This window comes from Cyprinodon tularosa, unplaced genomic scaffold, assembly GCF_016077235.1.
Source record: "Cyprinodon tularosa strain WSP-4 unplaced genomic scaffold, ASM1607723v1 ctg45, whole genome shotgun sequence".
NCBI lineage: Eukaryota > Metazoa > Chordata > Actinopteri > Cyprinodontiformes > Cyprinodontidae > Cyprinodon > Cyprinodon tularosa.
In genome coordinates this window covers 1,707,850-1,727,699 of record NW_024039174.1, presented here as the reverse complement: position 1 = coordinate 1,727,699, position 19,850 = coordinate 1,707,850, and the positions used below count along the sequence as shown (strand labels likewise).

Sequence of the window (19,850 nt, the reverse complement as noted above, 5' to 3'; positions counted from 1 at the left end):
GGCAAAGAACTCATGCTCTTCCTCAACACTGAAGTCCTCAGACATTTTTCTTTCGTTGTTTCTTTCTTTGCACAGGTAAACAGCACATTTCTTCTTCTACGCTTGCATTATCGGCAGAGCAGACGCTGAATGCGCGCTTTCAGCGATAATTATTGTTTGCATATAAACAACAAACTGAAATCAGCATTGGTGCTTTAAATAATTCAAATTCAGTGAGAAGTGTAGCGTGTTCATAGAAAATTAAGTGAAAAGAAAAAGTCTGAGGGAAAAAGTTCCAAAATTATCCAAAAACATGGATAATTGCAGCATTGAGTTGTTAAGAAGTGAACTCTGGCTGGGGTCAGGTTAAACAGACACTTTGCTCTACAAATGTCACATCTACCTTGTCTAGCCACCTTTGAACCAAAGCCAACACTAGGAGCATCTTACCACCAAGGCCAAGAATAAGAAAGATAAAGAATAGCGAGGGTCATAATCCATGTTTCTTTAATTTTACTACAAAGTTTCCACAGTCAATGAAAAATAGGGGTCCCATTTCATCTGTTGGCATTGGTCCACAACTTACTTCCTGAGGTTACTAGTTAACTCCGCCATCGATCAAAACATTTTGAAGGACTTCATGCTCCCCTCTACTGGCAAGCTTTACAGGGATGCTAATTTAACTTTTCTACAGGACTAACTACATGCTCACACTGCCAAATGTACCAAAAGCAGGTTCAGTTACCATGTTCTGTTACTGATTGGCCAGAAAACAGGCCGGACCTAAAACCAATGAAGAATGTCAAAGGGGATACTTATGTTAAAAAATACTCTGGTAAAAGTGGAAGTACTGATTAAACTTCTTTACTCAAGTAAAAGTAACAAAGTACAGGCTTGTAAATTTACTTAAAGTATAAAAGTAAAAGTAGAAACCACTTTTTTCATGCCGTTGCCTACATTTTAAAAGGATGTCTGCCAATAGGACTAGATCTCCGTTGTGTTCATTTTCAATCATCTCATCATCCATATTACTATGCTAACGCCACCGCCACCAAGCTGCAATGATTTGCCACGAATGAATACCGCCGAACCTGTCGATTCATCTTGTAGTGGTGCGTCAAATGCAACGTAGATTCCCATCCAATTAGATTTAATTTGGTATTGATGACGTGAAAAATAATAACGGTAACTCCATTGAAATGATTCAAATTTAAAGTAACGAGCCAATTTTTTAAAATGTAAGGAGTAGAAAGTACAGATATTTGTGTAAAAATGTAAGGAGTAGAAGTAAAAAGTCGCCATAAAAATAACTAGTAAAGTAAAGTAAAAATATCAGGAAAATCTACTTGAGTACAGTAACAAAGTATTTGTACTTCGTTAAGAAGCCAAGGTTTTGATTGTCATTAATAAGTCATAATAATGAGAAATACAAGATCTGAAGACTAAAAAGATTTCTCTCTTTGTAATTAATTTATATAATATATGTGTAAGTTTCACATTCTGAAATGAGAGAGTAAAGATGCTGTGGTACTGGAAAAAAATAGCATCTATTGCATCACTTTGAAAGAGTCACATTGTTTGCCCAGATGAAATCTGACTAATAGTTCCTGATTGTCATAGGAACACGTCTACAGCATATCTTTGTCCGGTCAGTCTTTTGACTGATGTCTTATTGCTATTTTAGAGACATTCTTATTTCCTCTTTAAAGTTTTGATTTCTAGTTAGTGGTGTTTCTGCTGTTTCAGAGTGAAACTAAAAGCTGCAAACTTGGGAAGTTGGGAAGTATCACCACCTTAGTCAAGCTAAATGTCTGTTTCATTATCTCTTCCATTGAGTTGGTGTGAGCATGTTTTATGCTTCAAAGTGTTTGAATTTGAAATTGCAAAGAAGAAGGTTTGCAAAGAACAGTTTTTGAATACACTTTAAATATATACATTGAATACAACTTAAATTAGTAATACAAATGTAGCACTAATGACAAAATAAGACTTAAAATGTTAGAAAATAAATTAAAAAGTGCAGATTATCTGAACTAACCCGATATGATGAAGTAAAAACGTTTTAGTAGCTTATCAACATCCAACTTAATTTCTAATCATGTGAACAAGGGGAATTTTTTTTCTTTTGTTTCACATAGGCCTCATGGCAAATAAATAGGTTCTAGGTATTTTTAGTGCATCATTTAAGGTACATTTAAGGTTTTTTGTCTTTACAATGCAATCCAATAGTTTTCCCATTCCCATTTCCGTTGCACTGTTGACATAATTACTATGTTTATTTAGCTTTTCAAAGTGATTCTAGCTCTGCTGTCTCTGTTCACATGGTTCTGAACAACGGTCACAGCTTAGTTAGGGCTGCTTTGAGTGCTCTGCTAGAATTACTCTTATATATATATATATATATATGAGAATAAGGCAGTCTATCACACCCAAACAGAAATTGTGGAGTCCCAATCGTGCTGCTTCATATTGACCTCACTGATAACAGACACAGCTGCTTTGTGAGACCAACAAAAACCCACTGTAAACGTAGTTAGCAGTAATGGCTGCTGATTTGTTTTCTCAAGGCTGCAGTCTTGTACATTCTGACTGGCAAGGAACCAGAGGCTCTGACATTGACTGACATGCTTCATGCAGATCCAAAGCACTGAACCCATGTACGTCTGCCACTACACTGCCAACAGTGTTGCATCTCTTAGTGAGATGGATGCTTTTTTTTTCTTCTTCTTCTTATAAAAGAGATTGGGAAAGTACATAACTACTTCTGACCAAGGTGTGAAAAATATATTGAGCAATGATTTCTATGCCAGTGTTCAATGTTGGTTTCTGGTTTAGCCTTTAGGTAAGATGAAGAAAATAATTAAAAAAAAAAGGAAAAAGTCTCTAGAGTCAAATTGTATGGTTAAAACTGTGTCAAATATGATTTTCTTATGAATTTGCAAAGATCATCTATTCAGGAACAATAGGGAGTAGTGTGGTGTACATCTTTGCCTGCTTTGTGTGTCAACTGTCACAGTTGCTAGGCGACAGAGCGTACAGGTGGTGAAAGCTGGAGAAGGCTGGGCTGTTTTGAATCCATAGCCAATGTTTTCCGGCCTCCTTATTTTTATGGACCTTTAAGGACTGAGTCCAGGTAGATCCGGTGCTTGGAGGATACAGCCTCTGAAATCGAACACAGCTTATGTTCTTCTCCTTAGTTTTCTTCTTCATCCTGTATCGTGGGTTGGCAAACAGCTTCTGGGTACATTACCGCCAGGACAGGAGTGGAGCCAGAGGTGATTACACATTAAAGTTCACAGTGGAAAAAATTGATATTTGGTTATATGAATTGATCTTTAGATATTTATGTGAGAATTGATTACGAAATGGAAAATAGAGGGAACCCTAATCAGCCCTAGTAGAGAGAGAACCTAAAAATCCAAGCTTGGTATCTGGTTTTGTTCTACATTTAGAATTTCAGACAGAATAATGTGGATTGAACTCAACATAATTTCTGCATAATCAGTTGAATACTTAGAGATACTTAGCTCTGGTATTGACAGCATTAACCAAATAGAATTAAAGTGGAATTAGAACTAGAGACACAATCAACATGTAAACTGCAATGTTTTCCAGCCACTGTCTTTAGCTATGTCAATATTAATGTTTGTCTACCAATTAACTGTGCTTCAACTGGACAGATTCTCTTTTGATTTTCCCTCTGTTATTATTGCTGTTACGTCATGTCAGTATTAGTAAGTATTGAAGTAATGAGCCAGTTTTGGGAAAGTAAGAAATAGAAAGTACGGATCATTTTTTGAAAAGTAGAAAGTAATTTAGCAAAAGTAAATCGTCCAAGACATAACATGTACTCAAATTAAGTAGAGATACTGAAAAAAATAACTGAAGCACAGATCAAGAAGCATCATTCTTCACTTCAGAAAGCATTTTGGTGGGAATTTAAAATTTTCCGGTGCTTTTGGTGTGGATACAGCTGTTTGGTCAAGGACCCTCTTTTTCTGAAGCGTTGTGCACAGTGTGTTTGATCTAATCCAATGGTCATATTTAGTTTAAAAGGTCCATTACTATAAACAATACAGACATTAGGCAACCTCTGCTCACTGTGTAACTAAGCATCCCAGCAGAGATTCTGACATTCCTAATCCATTTACTCAGTTATGACACAACTAACAGTTGGCTGTAGAACATTTAGTTCCAAGGAAATTTACTGGCACCATGCTGGAATCCACTGAGCTCTTTAGAATGACCCATTATGTTTTTGTTCCTGTTCTATTAGTGGTATTTCTGTTTGTGTGTCATTGTTAGTGGGATGTTTGTAGAGGGTCAAAATGCAGGGATGAAAGGCGGAAATGTTTTTTTTTTTTTTTTGCAGATTTAATGATGAGGTAGCTGGTAATAGAAGCATAAATCCAGACATAACAGGCAGGGAAATCAGGAACCAAAACAAGGAGATGCTTGGGAGGAAAACACATGAGGAGTGAAGAGAAGCCAGCTATGAGGAACTTCTGGGAAGGAGTACAGGTGCTGGTCATAAAATTAGAATATCATGAAAAAGTAGATTGATTTCAGTAATTCCATTTAAAAAGTGAAACTTGTATATTATATTCATACATTACATACAAACTCATATATTTCAGATGTTTATTTTGTTTAATTTTGATGATTACAAATGACAACAAATGAAAATCTCAAATTCATCATATCAGAAAATTAGAATATTACTGAAGACCAATAAAAACAAAGAATTTATAGAAATGTTGGCCAACTGAAAAGTATGAACATGAAAAGTATGAGCATGTACAGCACTCAGTATTTAGTTGGGCCTCCTTTGGCCTGTATTACTGCAGCAATGCAGCGTGGCATGGAGTCGATCAGTCTGTGGCACTGCTCAGGTGTTATGATAGCCCAGGTTGCTCTAATAGTGGCTTTTAGCTCTTCTGAATTGTTGGGTCTGGTGTATTGCATCTTCTTCTTCACAATACCCCATAGATTTTCTATGGGGTTAAGGTCAGGAGAGTTTGCTGGCCAATTAAGAACAGGGATACCATGGTCCTTCAACCAGGTACTGGTAGCTTTGGCACTGTGTGCAGGTGCCAAGTCCTGTTGGAAAATGAAATCTGCATCTCCAAAAAGTTGGTCAGCTGCAGGAAGCATGAAGTGCTCTAAAACTTCCTGGTATGTGGCTGCGTTGACCCTGGACCTCAGAAAACACAATGGACCAACACCAGCAGATGACATGGCACCCCAAACCATCACTGACTGTGGAAACTTTACACTGGACTTCAAGCAACGTGGATGAAGTGCCTCTCTTCTTTTCCTCCAGACTCTGGGACCTTGATTTCCAAAGGAAATGCAAAATTTACTTTCATCAGAGAACATGACTTTGGACCACTCACCAGCAGTCCAGTCCTGTTTCTCTTTAGCCCAGGCAAGACGCTTCTGACGCTGTCTGTGGTTCAAGAGTGGCTTGACACAAGGCATGCGACAGCAGAAACCCATGTCTTTCATACGTCTGTGTGTGGTGGTTCTTGAAGCACTCACTCCAGCTGCAGTCCACTCTTTGTGAATCTCCCCCACATTTTTGAATGGGTTTTGTTTCACAATCCTCTCCAGGGTGCGGTTATCTCTCTTGCTTGTACACTTTTTTCGACCACATCTTTTCCTTCCCTTCGCCTCTCTATTAATGTGCTTGGACACTGAGCTCTGTGAACAGCCAGCCTCTTTAGTGATGACCTTTTGTGTCTTGCCCTCCTTGTGCAAGGTGTCGATGGTCGTCTTTTGGACAACTGTCAAGTCAGCAGTCTTCCCCATGATTGTGTAGCCTATAGAACTAGACTGAAAGACCATTTAAAGGCTTTTGCAGGTGGTTTGAGTTAATTAGCTGATTAGAGTGTGGCACCAGGGGCCATCAATTTTGAACCTTTTCACAATATTCTAATTTTCTGATATGATGAATTTGAGATTTTCATTTGTTGTCATTTGTAATCATCAAAATTAAACAAAATAAACATCTGAAATATATGAGTTTGTATGTAATGTATGAATATAATATACAAGTTTCACTTTTTAAATGGAATTACTGAAATCAATCTACTTTTTCATGATATTCTAATTTTATGACCAGCACCTGTATATACTGTATTGGAAACAGAACAATGACTGGAGTAATCAGCCAATTGGGAGCAGGTGTGGACAGAAGTGGCTAGAAAAAAATCTAAGGGGAAAGGATAGGGGTACTAGGGAAATCCAATAGGGCTGGGATGAACTAATATGACTAATCAGGGAAAAGAAACAAATTTCTAAGAAACAGAATGACCAGAAGGGAAAACTAAAGGATGGGGATGGGACTGGAGAAATGTAGATACATAATCTGGAATGGGAAACCGTAATCCATAGATAACAGAAACCCATAAAAAAAAAAAAAAAAAAGTACAGTGCATGTTAAATAGATAACAGGAGTGCAGAAAAGAGATAAATAAAATAAACACCAAGGAAGAGTAAATTCATATTTAATTGAAAAAGTCATACAAATCTTAACAGAAACACATGATAAGCAAAAACAATGCAACCCCAAATAAAAACTTCCTAACGTTTTTATTTAAGTTTTAAAACCAAAAAGTCCAGAGAAGCAGATATGACAGGACAGATGTTACAAACCTGCATGTCGGGATGTATGTACATTCCCTGACCACCTGCACACATAATACTGTCTATTTCTGCTCCTATGTAGGGTTTCCCTCAAGGAATGCCACTATAACCTTAAATGTTCCTTAATCAGTTACTCTAGCTTGTTCATACTGTGTGTAATTTATTATTCCTTAAACTCCTTGAACATGCTTTTGCTAAGGAAGTCATGAGAGTAAAAGGAGCATTTGATGCTGTCATATACTAAAACATAATTTTGACTATAACTGTTATAATCTTGTGTAAATGAAAACTATTCAAAATTTTCTTGAACTCTGCCGCTAGTGGTTCCTGGTGAAGAACTATGTTTGATTTGACCAGAAGTGCTTTCAAAACCTAGCTTTTATACTTTATTGCTTCAAATTTGTTTGGAAATTAAGAGTAAGCAGGGGTCTTCAACTGTAACAAGTTTCTTCACACCAGAAATGGACAGTTTGTCCTAAGGAAGCAGTGAGAACATGTCGTCCGGGAGCAGTTACCTACTGTGTAATCATGTTGGGACAGAGCTGGACGTCCTATTAGTATGTCCTTCATACTTCGTACATGACTGACATAAATTTGCCTGGATTTTCATGAATTTCCAATTTATCCACATGGTAAATATTTTCCTAACCACTATGACAGACTTCACCGTAATGTTTAAGGTGGTCGCAAGCAGGGATCTTTTGCTAAAAATACCATCTGAAGGAAAAGCATTCAGGTATAAATCAAATCAAAGACTAAAATCATTAAGATTTAAATTTTGCAAGATTTTAAATAGAGACAGAGAGAGAGAAAAAAAATATATATATATATATATAGAATATATGTATCTATAAGAATGCCTTTTTGAAGGTACTGAATGAACTTTTTTTGAGCTGTTTATCATGATTGTAAATTGTATATTAACATTGATGTTAGTTTTAAATAACCCTCATTAGAGCAACAACCTTTTGCTCCTACTTCCTGCTGCCACTCCTTCCAGGATTGCCCAATAGGCTTGGCCTGGTTCCTCATGTACATACATACATTAGTACAGTTCCTCAGTGGGATGGAGCCAGAGCTGTATATTTTAATCACAGTCTTCCGTCCTGGTTTCAGATAGTTCCTTAGACACTGAGCCAGCTCCCTTTGCTGATGTTGGCTTTGTTTAGTGTCTCTTTCTCTTGCAGCATCGCTTTGTGGACGGTAGGACTTAGTTTATAATCTAGATTTGTTTCTTACACTCTTACACTCATCTCTTATCAATGTGCATCGTGCTGTGCATGATGCATTCCTCTGGGCATTTCAGTGACTCTATAGGCTCCTGTATGTGAAGCCAGTGCAGTGTTTGCATGTTAGGGTTTTTATGCGTATGACCCTGAATGGTGGCTATATTTGGCCCCGTTTCTCTGCTTGTGTTGAGATGCTTTTTGTTTTCATTTATTGAGTCAGCAATGAATTCAGAAAAAGCAGGATCACATCTACTGTGTAAAGTAAAATATGCAGCCTCAGCCTGCCAGTCTATTTAACTAACCAGAGAATTTTCACTTTACAATGAGGTAAAGTTTGATGCTTTTCCATGGTGGCAATATTGAATCTGTTTGATCGGTTATTTTTTGGTATGTGAACCTCCATGTATTACATGTATAAATTTAGTCCTCAATAGGTCTATATCTGGGATTTTCACATCGGAACAAAGCTTTGCTTTTCATAGTTCGCATTTAATATTGGCATATTAATTAAACATAATGTGTGGCATTATAACTTCATGTAAAGTCAGAATCTTTTTAATCAGCCATGAAGTGCCAATCCAGTCTTTGATATTAAATTGTAATCACGTCATTCTACAGAGAACATACAGCATGCATTGACTTGCAACAGGATTCTTACGGACAACTTTAAATAGAGCTAACTATAAATTTAGAGTATCATTCATCCTATGAAATATCTTTTGTTCAAAATATTACATTTATAGAGAAACTTTTAACTTTGCTGTTTTGTAATCAAAACTATTGTTTTTCCAGTTTTACAGTAAATAAAATGTTGTTTCAGCTAAAGCCATTTTACATTATATTAGCCTGCCTATAGGACATTTATATAAGAGAACTGGTTGGTATTTTAAATTGTTTTTTTTTGTTTTTTTTAAGATTTTGGCTAAATACCGAAGAAAATTTATCTTGAAAGTTTGAAGCTGTAAAAAAAAACTGCTTTATCTACACAAATATTTTCTGCCGCCTTGATTTAATTCTGGGTTCAGAGCTTTTCCCCCAGTTTGGCCGCCTTACAGCCGTCTGAATGTTCCCCTAACAGTTAATCTCTGTACACAAAAGGGCACTTTGTTGTGCCAGCTGCTTTGCTACAGTATGCAAATATGTTACTACATGTTTTCGAAATCCTTTGTGTCAGCTGTAGCTTATTTTCTATGTATTATTTAAAAGCATATTGATTTAATAAACTCTTGAGAGGAAAGAAAGGTTGGGGTCATGTTCAATTTGTTTTACATGAAACAGATTAGAGATAAAGTTGGATCTGATTATTCCAAAAGTTGTTAAAAAGTGTCTCCTTGCCCCCTCTCCTCTCCTCCCTCCTACCCCTCTCTGTTTGTCACGTGTTCTTTTCACAGCTTAGAAAGGTTCCTGGATTAGGGCAGAATTAACACAAAGCAGCGACGCCACTCCAAGCAACACTTGCAAACGGCACAGAAGAAGTGGGGGAACCGAGACGGAGAGAGTCCGACGCGGCGGGGTGAAGGCACTGGGGCACCTCAGAAGACATCAGAGCTCTGATAGCCAGAGGTGGACGAGTCCAATCCAGACAGTGTGTGCAAATAGCAAAGAGGCAGAGGATCTTTGCTCACAAGTTGCTGGAGGATGGATGAGAAGCAGTTCACTGGCATCCTGGTAAGTTTTCCCCTTGTTAAGTAAAACTTTTCAAACACAAAAGCACATGGATGCAGCCACATCTCAGCAGTGTCGCTCTGCGGGGATGCAGCTGCTTGACCACCAGTTGAGTTACTCCCTGTTTCCCTTTTTTTTTCAACTCCAGACCAGCTGTTTTACTGTGATATTTTGGTATTTACAAGGTTCCAATACATCCTTTAACTGTATTCAGTCACAAACTATAAAGAATATTACTTCACAACTTTTGATGCACAAATTGCCTATAGAAACTTTTGGAACCAATCTGCTCTTTTTTGTATTGGAGGAGACTGATTAGTCTTTTCTTGTTTAATTTTACACATCATCAACTGTCTAGAATGGGAAAATTTGTGTTTCATCTCGAGGAAGAAAATCTCTTCTATACTGTTTATTTGGGGAGGCTGATAAAAGTCAGGGCCAAGAGGTAAATGTGTGTTCTGTCGTGCTCTGAAGTGGAGCGTTGGTAATTTAAAGTCATTGACAGTCTGGTCACTTTTCCCTCCATTTCTCCCTTCATTCCAAGTCCTTGAGTCCATCTTAAGATGGCGATAAACACTAACCCAGACTTCCAACTCTCCTTTGACATTCTCACTTGTTTGAAGCGTTGTTTTCCTTTCCAGTGACATTTCTTGTGTCCCTTCAAGAAGTTGGCCCATGTTAAAGTGGATACAAGCCGTAGAAGCAGGCGTTATCAGTATTTCCAGCTCCCTTTCATCTTAATCGTTAGCCACAGCTGGGAAGATGTCTTAGATTAACAACATCCACAAGATGGAGATATGAAAAGGTTTTTCAACATGTGCTGGAACTAAGAAATGTAGGCGCTCCTCAGGGATCCCTTTTAGGATTGGTGAGAACTAGTTATAACATCTGAGATACACAGGGACTTATATTAAATCATTTCCATTTTTTACTATCTGACATGTGATGCACATTCTTATATGGAGAGAAGAACAGATCTTGTGCTTTTGGCAAAGTTACTTGGGGATTGTGAAGATTATAATATGCACAATAAAGTGTTGTCATTCACTATTGATTTAAGAAGTCATGCCAGGTTTCACTCTGGATTTTTCATTTAAGGAATTTTAAACAAAGCCTTTTTTACAGTTGTTAGGTTAATTAACTTTGCCAAAAATAATGATTTATTTTCAAAGGTTTGGCTTTGAGCATGTAATTTAGTCTATGTCTCTTTGGAAAACTTAAATTCCGTATTTAATGCAATTGTTCAAGCTGTCCTTGTTCATTTATCATGCCAGTTTGTGTGTGAACTAGGGGTGTAAATAATAATCGTTTTGTATCGATCCATCGATACAACAGCCGACGATCCGATGCATCGACACGTCAGCAAAAGTATCGATTCCTGTTTTTTCTTTTCCTCCGGTTTTTTATTTTTATCCATTTGCTCTTGGGCGTAATTCTCACTCCTGTGCTGCGGTGGCGCTAAACCTATTTTGCCCTCCTACCCCGCTTCCTGGTTATCCTCCTGCAGCAGTGTGTCGCAGTGAGCTTGACACAGACATTTTTGATTTATGCTCAATATTGAAGCCTGGTCTGTGCTACACACTGTGGGTGTACTGTAGATATGGCCGAGGCAGAGAGGAAGTGGGGGCGACTTTGTCCGACAACGGAGGGACATGAGGGCCAAAAAGAGCGGGGATCCAGGTGGAAAAAGGGTCTAGCCTGTAATGTATACAAAAAATTAAGAAAAATAAAAAGGAACCAATTAATCGAATCGAATCGTATCGCGGTATATTCTTGAGTATAGAAAATAATCGAAGCGTTGGGTCAGGAAACTGATACTGAATCGAATTCATGATGGGTGTGATTTACACCCCTAGTGTGAACCCAGTGAAATTTGTGAAGACGAAAGGGTAATAGAATTATTAGTATTTAGCATGAATAGTACAAAAAGCATTTCTCAATCTGGTACTATTAAAATCAGTTCTTGTGAGTAATATAGACCTTTATCTTAACTGTGAGATTTCTAAAAAGCTGCCAATACTTCTTAACACAACTTTCAATACAAGTAGAGTTTAAAAGCACCAAATGATAGAAAAGAAAGCAATGCTGTACTCTATTTAGCTTTCCTATTATCGGCTTTCTTGCTCTCACTCTCTGTCTGGCAGCTTGATGTGGAAAAGTCACACAAAATATAGGTATTCTTTCAATGCCTTCTTACAGTGCATTGCTTGTATCTTATTTATATAGAAACTAGACTTACACTTAGACTGAACTTTATTACTAGCCAAGTATGAGTCTCTTTCAGTTAGTGACTTGCACGAGTAGTGCTGTCAGTGCAATGTGGCAAAATGCTAATACGTTAAATCAGGGATCAGAAAACTATTCGAATTTTCAGTTTGACCATTGGTTGCTGGTCACTAGCAGATTTCCTGTTTCATCACTACCGTACACATGAAGTATTTAAACACCTTTTTTTCTTCTTTTAAGAAGGACGTGGCAATTTTCTTGCCAGCTTTTGGGAGTAGTCTGTATCATGTTACTAGTAGATTATGAGTAGATTTTTTTTTCTGTCAAGTATACGTCAGTTTAAGGAAAACTGTATTTTGAAAGAGCAACCACTATCATTATTGCTTTATGTCCTGCAGACATACAACATATATCAGTATAACAAAAATTAGGTTAAGCTTTCATTCTTATATAGTTACATAATTTAATGAAACCTTTATGAAAAATCTTTTGCTTTTGTAAAACACGGAATCACAGCATACATTTCTGAGCAAATAAATCTGCTCTATCCTCGCAGCATTTCATACACATCCTAAAACTTCCTGGATGTCACTCACCCTTCAGTCATCGTCCCTTCTCTAAACTACACTGGACACACAAGAAAGTAAACATTGAAGATTTTTTTTCCACTGTCACTAAAAATCGAGTTATTCTTGGATGATTATTTTCTGGCTATTGCATCAAAATCTGTCTGGTTTTTCTAAAAATTAGTTGAAAATTTGGATTTATTTCTCTGAAAGTTTGTCTCATCAAAGATGGGAAAAATCACGCTTGGTTATTCTTTTTCATAAACCCCAACTGGAATGCCAGCTCAACTATTTATGTGAACATCTTAGCTGGGAATGTTCTTATTTAATTGATTTGCCTAATATTTTTTTCATTTATAAACCTTAACAAGGCATGAGACTTTTATAGGAATTAATATAAACTCTATTATTTTTCCCTTTTGTTGTCTTCGACTGTTGTCTTCAGAAGCACTGCATAGTGAAGTTTGCACACTGATCAGCTTTGAGTTCATGTAATCAGCAGCCAATCAAAGAATGTGTGTGTGTGTGTTTGTGTTTTCTCAAAGCGTTGCTCCCATCGCCAACTATCCCTTTGTTTTCTCTTCCTCTCAGTGCTCTCACTCCAACACCACCCTCTCCTTAAGTTCTTTAATCGGACGTATCCACCTCTGATATTGTTTCACATCCACCACGACAATTTGTAATCGTGATTTATTGGTTTTACCCTTTAGATGTAAACTGCACACCTAAACTGCCATTTGAAGAGGGGAAAATTGCCTTTGTTTACCCTTTTTCTGGAAGTTCCTGCTCTTTTCGTCAAGTTAGATTTATCTATACCAGCCCAGATGGTTGGTGGATGGGCCAGTCACCATAAATCTCTGCACACACTAGGTAGTAGCTTCCTGCTACCGTTTGGCTCGGCCTGCAGCCTTCTGCCTTGACTCTCTTGGTCCAAACTTAAATCTCCTGCCACTGCTCAAAGAAACCCCGTCTCCCTCAATCTTACTGTCGTCTTTGACTGCCCTGGAAGTGGCGACTTCCACCGAGCGGATGAGCAGATGGTGCCCTGGCATTAAGCTTTCACCGGATGAACGGATAGCTGTCTCTTTGTTTTTACTCTTTGGTGACTTCTTTTGCACTTGCAGTCTTAAAATTGTCTGCGGCTGAGATGTATGTTGTGAGATTGGAGGGTAGGAGGAGAAGAAGGAGGAGTTGGACTGCTGTGTTGCTGATTTGTCAACTCAGAGCTGCATTCATATGTCAGGCAGTCCGGCCCACAGCTGCAGCTCCATCAACCTTCAAGGCCAAAAGGAGGCGGAGGTCATCTAAATCTCGAATAAGATCAAAATATACAAGGAAGCCAAAACTTGGAAGATTTTTAACCACAGTTTCAAGCTATATCAGCTGTCAAATCAAACCCCCTCAGTGCTGCGTAACCGGCATTGTTTCCTGTACTTTTCCTACACTAGTATATGTTTAGTCATTTGTTGCAATTTCTGTGAAGCTGAACTTCTCAGTTTCCAATTTTTGCTAATGCACTGCATGTCCACCTTCAAACCCAGTTATATAAAACTTCATTTTCAAAGGTGAGGTCATACAATCACCTCTGTGCTAGTGGGATTTGTCTTTTCCTTTAAGCTGACTCATACTGTACCTGTCAGTGAATTGCAAGGCTTAGGTCATGTCAGAGAGGTTTTTAGATTTTGAGCCTCTTATGAAGCATTGAGTCACTTTTCAGCTTTGAGAATCAAGCTCAGATACTTAGGAAAATAATGAAAATTGGCTCTTTGTTTCTTTCTACACATTAATGAGCTTTCTAAGATCCTTTAGCACCAGGAGAATGTTAACAACTAAAGTTTAGAGGAGAAAATAATTTTTAAACTGTGTATTTTTCAGGACAGGGAGAATGAGGAAAACCTGATCTGCATAAGAAATCAAATGCTTTTGCACTTTACATGTTTGTGTACTATTGAATATTAGAATCTTGCATCTAATTTCAGCCCAATAGTGTTAAACATTTACCTATATAGTCATACTATAACAAGTACCTTCAATGTGCTATACAGGGATTTTATGTACTGTAACAGGAGACTACAAAGCTCTGTAATAGTGGGAACTGGAAGAAAAACAATCTCTTTTCTTTCTAATGAATATCTAAAAAGTAGGGTTTACATTTATATCCAGGTCAACAGAGTCAATACTTCTTAGAACTTCTTTTTCTTGAAAATTTGCATCTTGGATCTATCGTAGAATATCTTGTTGATTCACTTTTTGTGAACACTTGTGTTTCATTTACTTTGGGAACGTAATAAAATTGTATAGATACTGGTCTGAAAAAATTCCATATTAAACCTGAATAAATCATAAAGTTTGCTCCTGACAGCAGCAATTTTAAAATCCAAAATGATGCATTAGGTCTCAAAGCTAAAATAACTAAAATGCGGAATTGTCACATTTTGTTTCAGTCATCTTATATACTGAGAGAAAGATGTAACTTTGTGTTTAGAGAGTTGTTTAAGAACTTATCAAATTTAATGCAAGTATAGAAATTAACTTTCCTGAAATAATCTGTCCCCTTGGTCGCACATAATGACCTGTTAGTTAACAATATTTAAACTTAAGAGGCGTGGGGAAAAAGAACTCTATGTCCAAATTTAAACATTAACAACATCATTTCGGATGAAGCAAATAGAAAGCTAACAATAAGTAGACACTTTTAGTGACCCAGCTTGAAGCTATTACCTAAAGTCTTTTCCTTCAGTTTTAATTGTTTAAATATGAAGGGGAAATGATGGAGTTGTGTTGGAGTAAAGTGATGTCTTAAACTAGTACACCATTGTATATTGCTGCCAAAGCAAATGCTTGGTGTGCAACCAGAGGGGGAGCGGTGGCCGTTTAGGTGGACAGAAATATCTTGGTAGGTTACCTGGAGTGCTTTACTTTTCCAGGCAATTGGTTGATCTTAATGCTATTTAAGGCCAAATTAGTATTTGGCCAGCTTATTTATTAAACAAAAAAAATGAACTTGGGACTATATATAATGTATAATGTAATGTACACTCTTATTGTTAATGATGTCCAGCGTAAATCTGTGTTTGCATTTCAGTACCCCTTGCTTGGAAGGCTGTCGGTGTGTGTGTTTGTGTGATTTTTCCCAGGGGTTGTCGGGCTAATGTGTGCTGTAGCCTGTGAAGTGGAAACTAAACGGAAAGAAATAGTGGATCCTGCAGCCAAAACCTCCATGAGGTCGGGACCCAAACACATGCATACATACTTCCCAAATCACTTATTCAGAGACATAAGGGACATCAAACTTATCACAGCCAGGACACACATTAGGATCCTATACTAACTGAAACTCAACATGGTGTTATGAATTTATTTTTCTTAATTTTTTTCTCAGGTTTAAAATGACATCCCTTTGTCGTGCTGTATAGGATAATTGCTTGTATTGAGACAGAAAGAGTTGTCCTGACACATAACTCTGCATTTGCTGACAGATGCTTTCTGTAGCTCGCTCTCCGCCACGTGTTTCAAACTATTTGCTTACACCTACAGGTGAAAAATTTTGATTTTTTTCCCCCTTGCCATCTTTTGTAGTTATGTAAGAGACATATTGAGTTGCCAGTCAGTCCGTTTAGTTAACAGCAGTGTTTAACAAGCATGTTGACTGCCTCTGAGGCAAAGGGCCAACGAGCAGATGTGAACCGAGAGCTAGAGAAACAGAGACAAGGCTTAGAGGGCAGGTGGAGGTGGATGAAGTCAGATATGATTTTGTCTCTCCTTTCACTCCACTTCCCGGCTGAACTGCTCACTATACACTCAATCATACAGTGAGCCAAACCACTGAATCTGTGGCAAGTGCGACAATCAAAACACGAGGGCTAGAATGCCAAACACGTCCACTGCTGGGCACTGATGAAAAGGTAACTCACCACCCATCGACTTTGGGTCATACACACAAACACCCACACACACACATTTAGCATGAGGAAAATAGGGGCCCCTATTGTGTTTGGAACCTTCAAATTTCATTAAGAAAACCTACTCAGGCAGAAAACTATGTTTTTTTTATGTTTCGTTTGATCTGCTTTTATCAAACTTTAATAAACCTTTTCTCCATTTAGCCAATGCAATAATACAACAAGTAAGTTTAAAAGCATGAATTTTACACATTTTCTCTGTTATCTTCAAAAGTCAGAAAAATTGGGTGAAAATAGAGAGCAGCTAAAACTCTCCCGATTTATAATTTTTAATAGTTTTTTCAGTTAAACTCTTTTCATGAGCCGTTTCAGAGGTAATTTATGGCAAACCCAACCTGCTCTCTGGCTCTATGTATGCAGTTGTTGAATGGCAGCTTTAAGCTCCATAGGACTGGGGGAGTAGTTTTTTCTCCTTAGAGTGGGACAGTTTGTCCTACTGGGTTTCACACGTCCTCTGTGTTTTGGCTTTGCCTTCACTCTAGCTCGTTTCAACTGAAGGAACTAGAGAAGCACCAGGAATTAATTTATTAGCCAGTTTCATGTAATCAATTCATAAATCTTTTGCTTGGGTTCCTTTGAAGATCTGTGAATAACAGATAAAGTTTCCAGTTTCTAGAAGAAAAAAAAACGGAAATTGACTTTTTTTTTTTTTTTACCAGTTTAAGCAAGTGAAGCCTAAAACCATTTAATTCTGTTTAGCTGCTGTATTTTATCTACATTTGCTGCTTCTTCTATCTTTTAGATAATGATGGAAAAAATCAACAATCACAAGCATGTTCAACATTTCCCTGTCTTATAAAAATGTGTTTCTAAAAACTTTACAGGGTATTTTTTTTTTTTTTCCAGTTACCTATAGTTGAATAACTTTGTCTTTCTGCACCACTTTAACAATTAAAATATGGTAGAATCCTCAAGGTTATGAGACAAAATTTCATATTACAAACAACACATTACATAACATAATTATTATTACATTTTATGTCGTTGAACATAATAAAGGCAGGTATACACGGGTTTAGCAATCTTTAGCACCCAATATCTTAATTTATATCACATTCAGCTCATCTAGTGGACTTAATTTCGCCTTTTTTTGTCAGATAATGAGTTAGCAACCTTTAGTCCTACTTGACGTGCTACAAAGAAGCAAGCAGAGACAAAACAGATTTGATTGAAACCAGATTTATGTAATCTGTATCTAAAAGCTGTCCTGTCTAACAGTGTATCTCACCTGGGTGTTATTGATCTCTGCAGCTTCTTCAGAACAACCACTGACCTCTGTACTGCTTACCTGCATAATCCTAGCCTTGCTAGGCCTGTCAGTTTAGACAGCAGAGACTATTGTTATTAAATCAAGCACAGTTTTATTAGAGTCATCACTTCAGAATAAAAGAGGCTTTAGACTGATTGCTGGCGACTGCATCTTGGAGTATTGACCGTGAAATTGAGGCTGCCTGTGTTCCATTTGTCAGATTTCCAAATAAATGTCACCTTTTCTTAACACAGGATATTTGCTGACAAGCTTATTTGGACTATTAGACATAAATAACCCCCAATAAAGATTCTCTGTTCCAGACAATGTAACAGAGCTACTTAAGTGTACCATGCCCTAAGGAACAACCAATGCTTCTCTGTAGTAGATACAACTTTTTTACCTGGTGCAGATCATTTAGAGCATGTTAACCGTTTGGAAAGTTTCTGGACTGCCAATCACAAATACAAGTCAATCAAGCTTAAAATTGTTTAGCTATAAATAGATGTAAGATGAAATAGAAATAAGTAAAAATAAAAGAGAACCTTTTTTTGATTTTCATGATTCTATTAAAATATGATCAATCAAAATGCAGCTAAAAGAATTGCTTTTAGAAAAAAGAGTAATGTCAAGTGTGGACACTGATGTGAATACATTAGTTTGTGGGGATAATTGCTTTTATATGGACCATCTCCTGCTCAGGTTTTAGGTTTAGAGGACCAACATGCTCAGATTTTGAGAAAGCCATTTTTTTTTTATTGTGCTACGATGAATCATATACTAGCGATATGAGAATGTGTATTATGACATAACTGGTTTTAAATACATGATTTTTTTTACATTTTGGAAAAGCTTAACAAATTGCTTCCAACTTCCCAGTTTTCTAATTCCAGTAATGGAGGGTAAGGCTCAATATACTACACTGGTTTTAATGTATTTGCAAAGAAGAGGAGTGGATTAAGGTCTCATCACAAAGCGGCAGCACCTTGGACAGTGCTTTGACGTGTTATGGTATTTTTGTTCGTTCTTTTGCTCTTTTTTTCATTTAACTTTTGTCACATTTTGAAAGCAATGGTGGCTTTTGCCACGTGAGGCCAACTTTTCTCACGTGTTTCCCCCTTTTTATCCCCAGCATTGGTCCCATATGTTTGTCAAAAAGAGTGTGTTGTGTGCTTTTTCCAGCCCGATTTGTTCCCATCCCTTCTCTCCGATGAGCCCCACTCTCCCTGGGGGTCCGAGCCGAAGCCTCACGCTATTTATACAGAGCTAACAGCTGGGGCCCTCCCAGCCAAAGCAGTAAGGGATGGGGGGGAGGGGGTCGGATGGGTGGGTGGAGAAACTGACGTGGAAAACTTCAGGTTTAACCAAGCGTTGGAAATTTCTCTCTGTTCTCAATTCTTTTCTCTATATTTTTTTTCTCTATCTCTCTCTCTCCCCTGAAGAAGCCAGGTCGTGTTCAGTTCAAATCGTCTGACCCCAGAACCAACATCGCTCACTTATCTGAATTTATATTTTCTAACTTTCTTTCCACCTTAAAAACTTTCTTCAGCCTCCTGTTTATTTATTTATCTTTTCAAACATTGCAGAGTTGGACAAAGCTAACAGACTATCCTGGCATTAGAACACCCTCTTATTCTCCTCTGTCCGTACTGTGGTGCTTGTCTTCTTCAAAAGTCTGGTGAAGTTTCCTCAGATGAACAGCTAAGGAAACACTTAGAGTAAATCGTCAACGCTTCCTTCTCTTCTCTGCCTCACACAGTCAGATATCCCAGCAGAGACACGCTTAGCTAATGAGAGGTGACGTGAAATTAACCTAATTGCTGTAAGAGACAGATATATAAATTGTATTAGATATAATAGGTACAGATACATTTTTGGCCCACTTTGAAGTTAGCTGTTCAAATGATATAAAGCCAGTCGGTGACTTATTTTTTAAATTTTAGCAAATTATTTTCAAAATATGGAATTGCGTTCCAATCTTATAGAAAGCTGAAAAATGGCAAATTTTAAAGCACTATAATTTGAAAAAAAAAAAAATCTTAACAAGTGCTTTTGAAAAGTAGATCCAAAAACTTGCTTGTTTTTTGTACATATTAATTTTGAAGAAACCAACAAAGGGTAGCTCATTCTGACATTACAAAATATTATTTTCTAAGTTTTGCTGTTGATTCAGACTTGAATAAAACAATAATTTTTGTTTCAATTTTATTATTCAATTATTTATTTTTTTATATTTTTTTTATCACCAGCACCAACTACCACTTGCACTATAAATAATACCGATGTATAAGCAGAGGGGAGCTTTGAAGGATAAAATGATGTAAAT

The 19,850-nt window shown here is 37.3% G+C and overlaps 1 protein-coding gene across 2 annotated transcripts in view; it reads left to right on the top strand.

Moving 5' to 3' along the window:
* Positions 1–19,850, top strand: part of slc6a9 (solute carrier family 6 member 9) — an 89,734-nt gene that overhangs the window by 10,875 nt on the left and 59,009 nt on the right. For both annotated transcript variants that reach the window (XM_038300508.1, XM_038300507.1), the window contains exon 2: positions 9,248–9,524. In XM_038300508.1, the coding sequence (XP_038156436.1) occupies positions 9,495–9,524 (30 nt within the window). In that variant the 5' untranslated portion in view covers positions 9,248–9,494. The remainder of the gene's footprint in view (positions 1–9,247; positions 9,525–19,850) is intronic.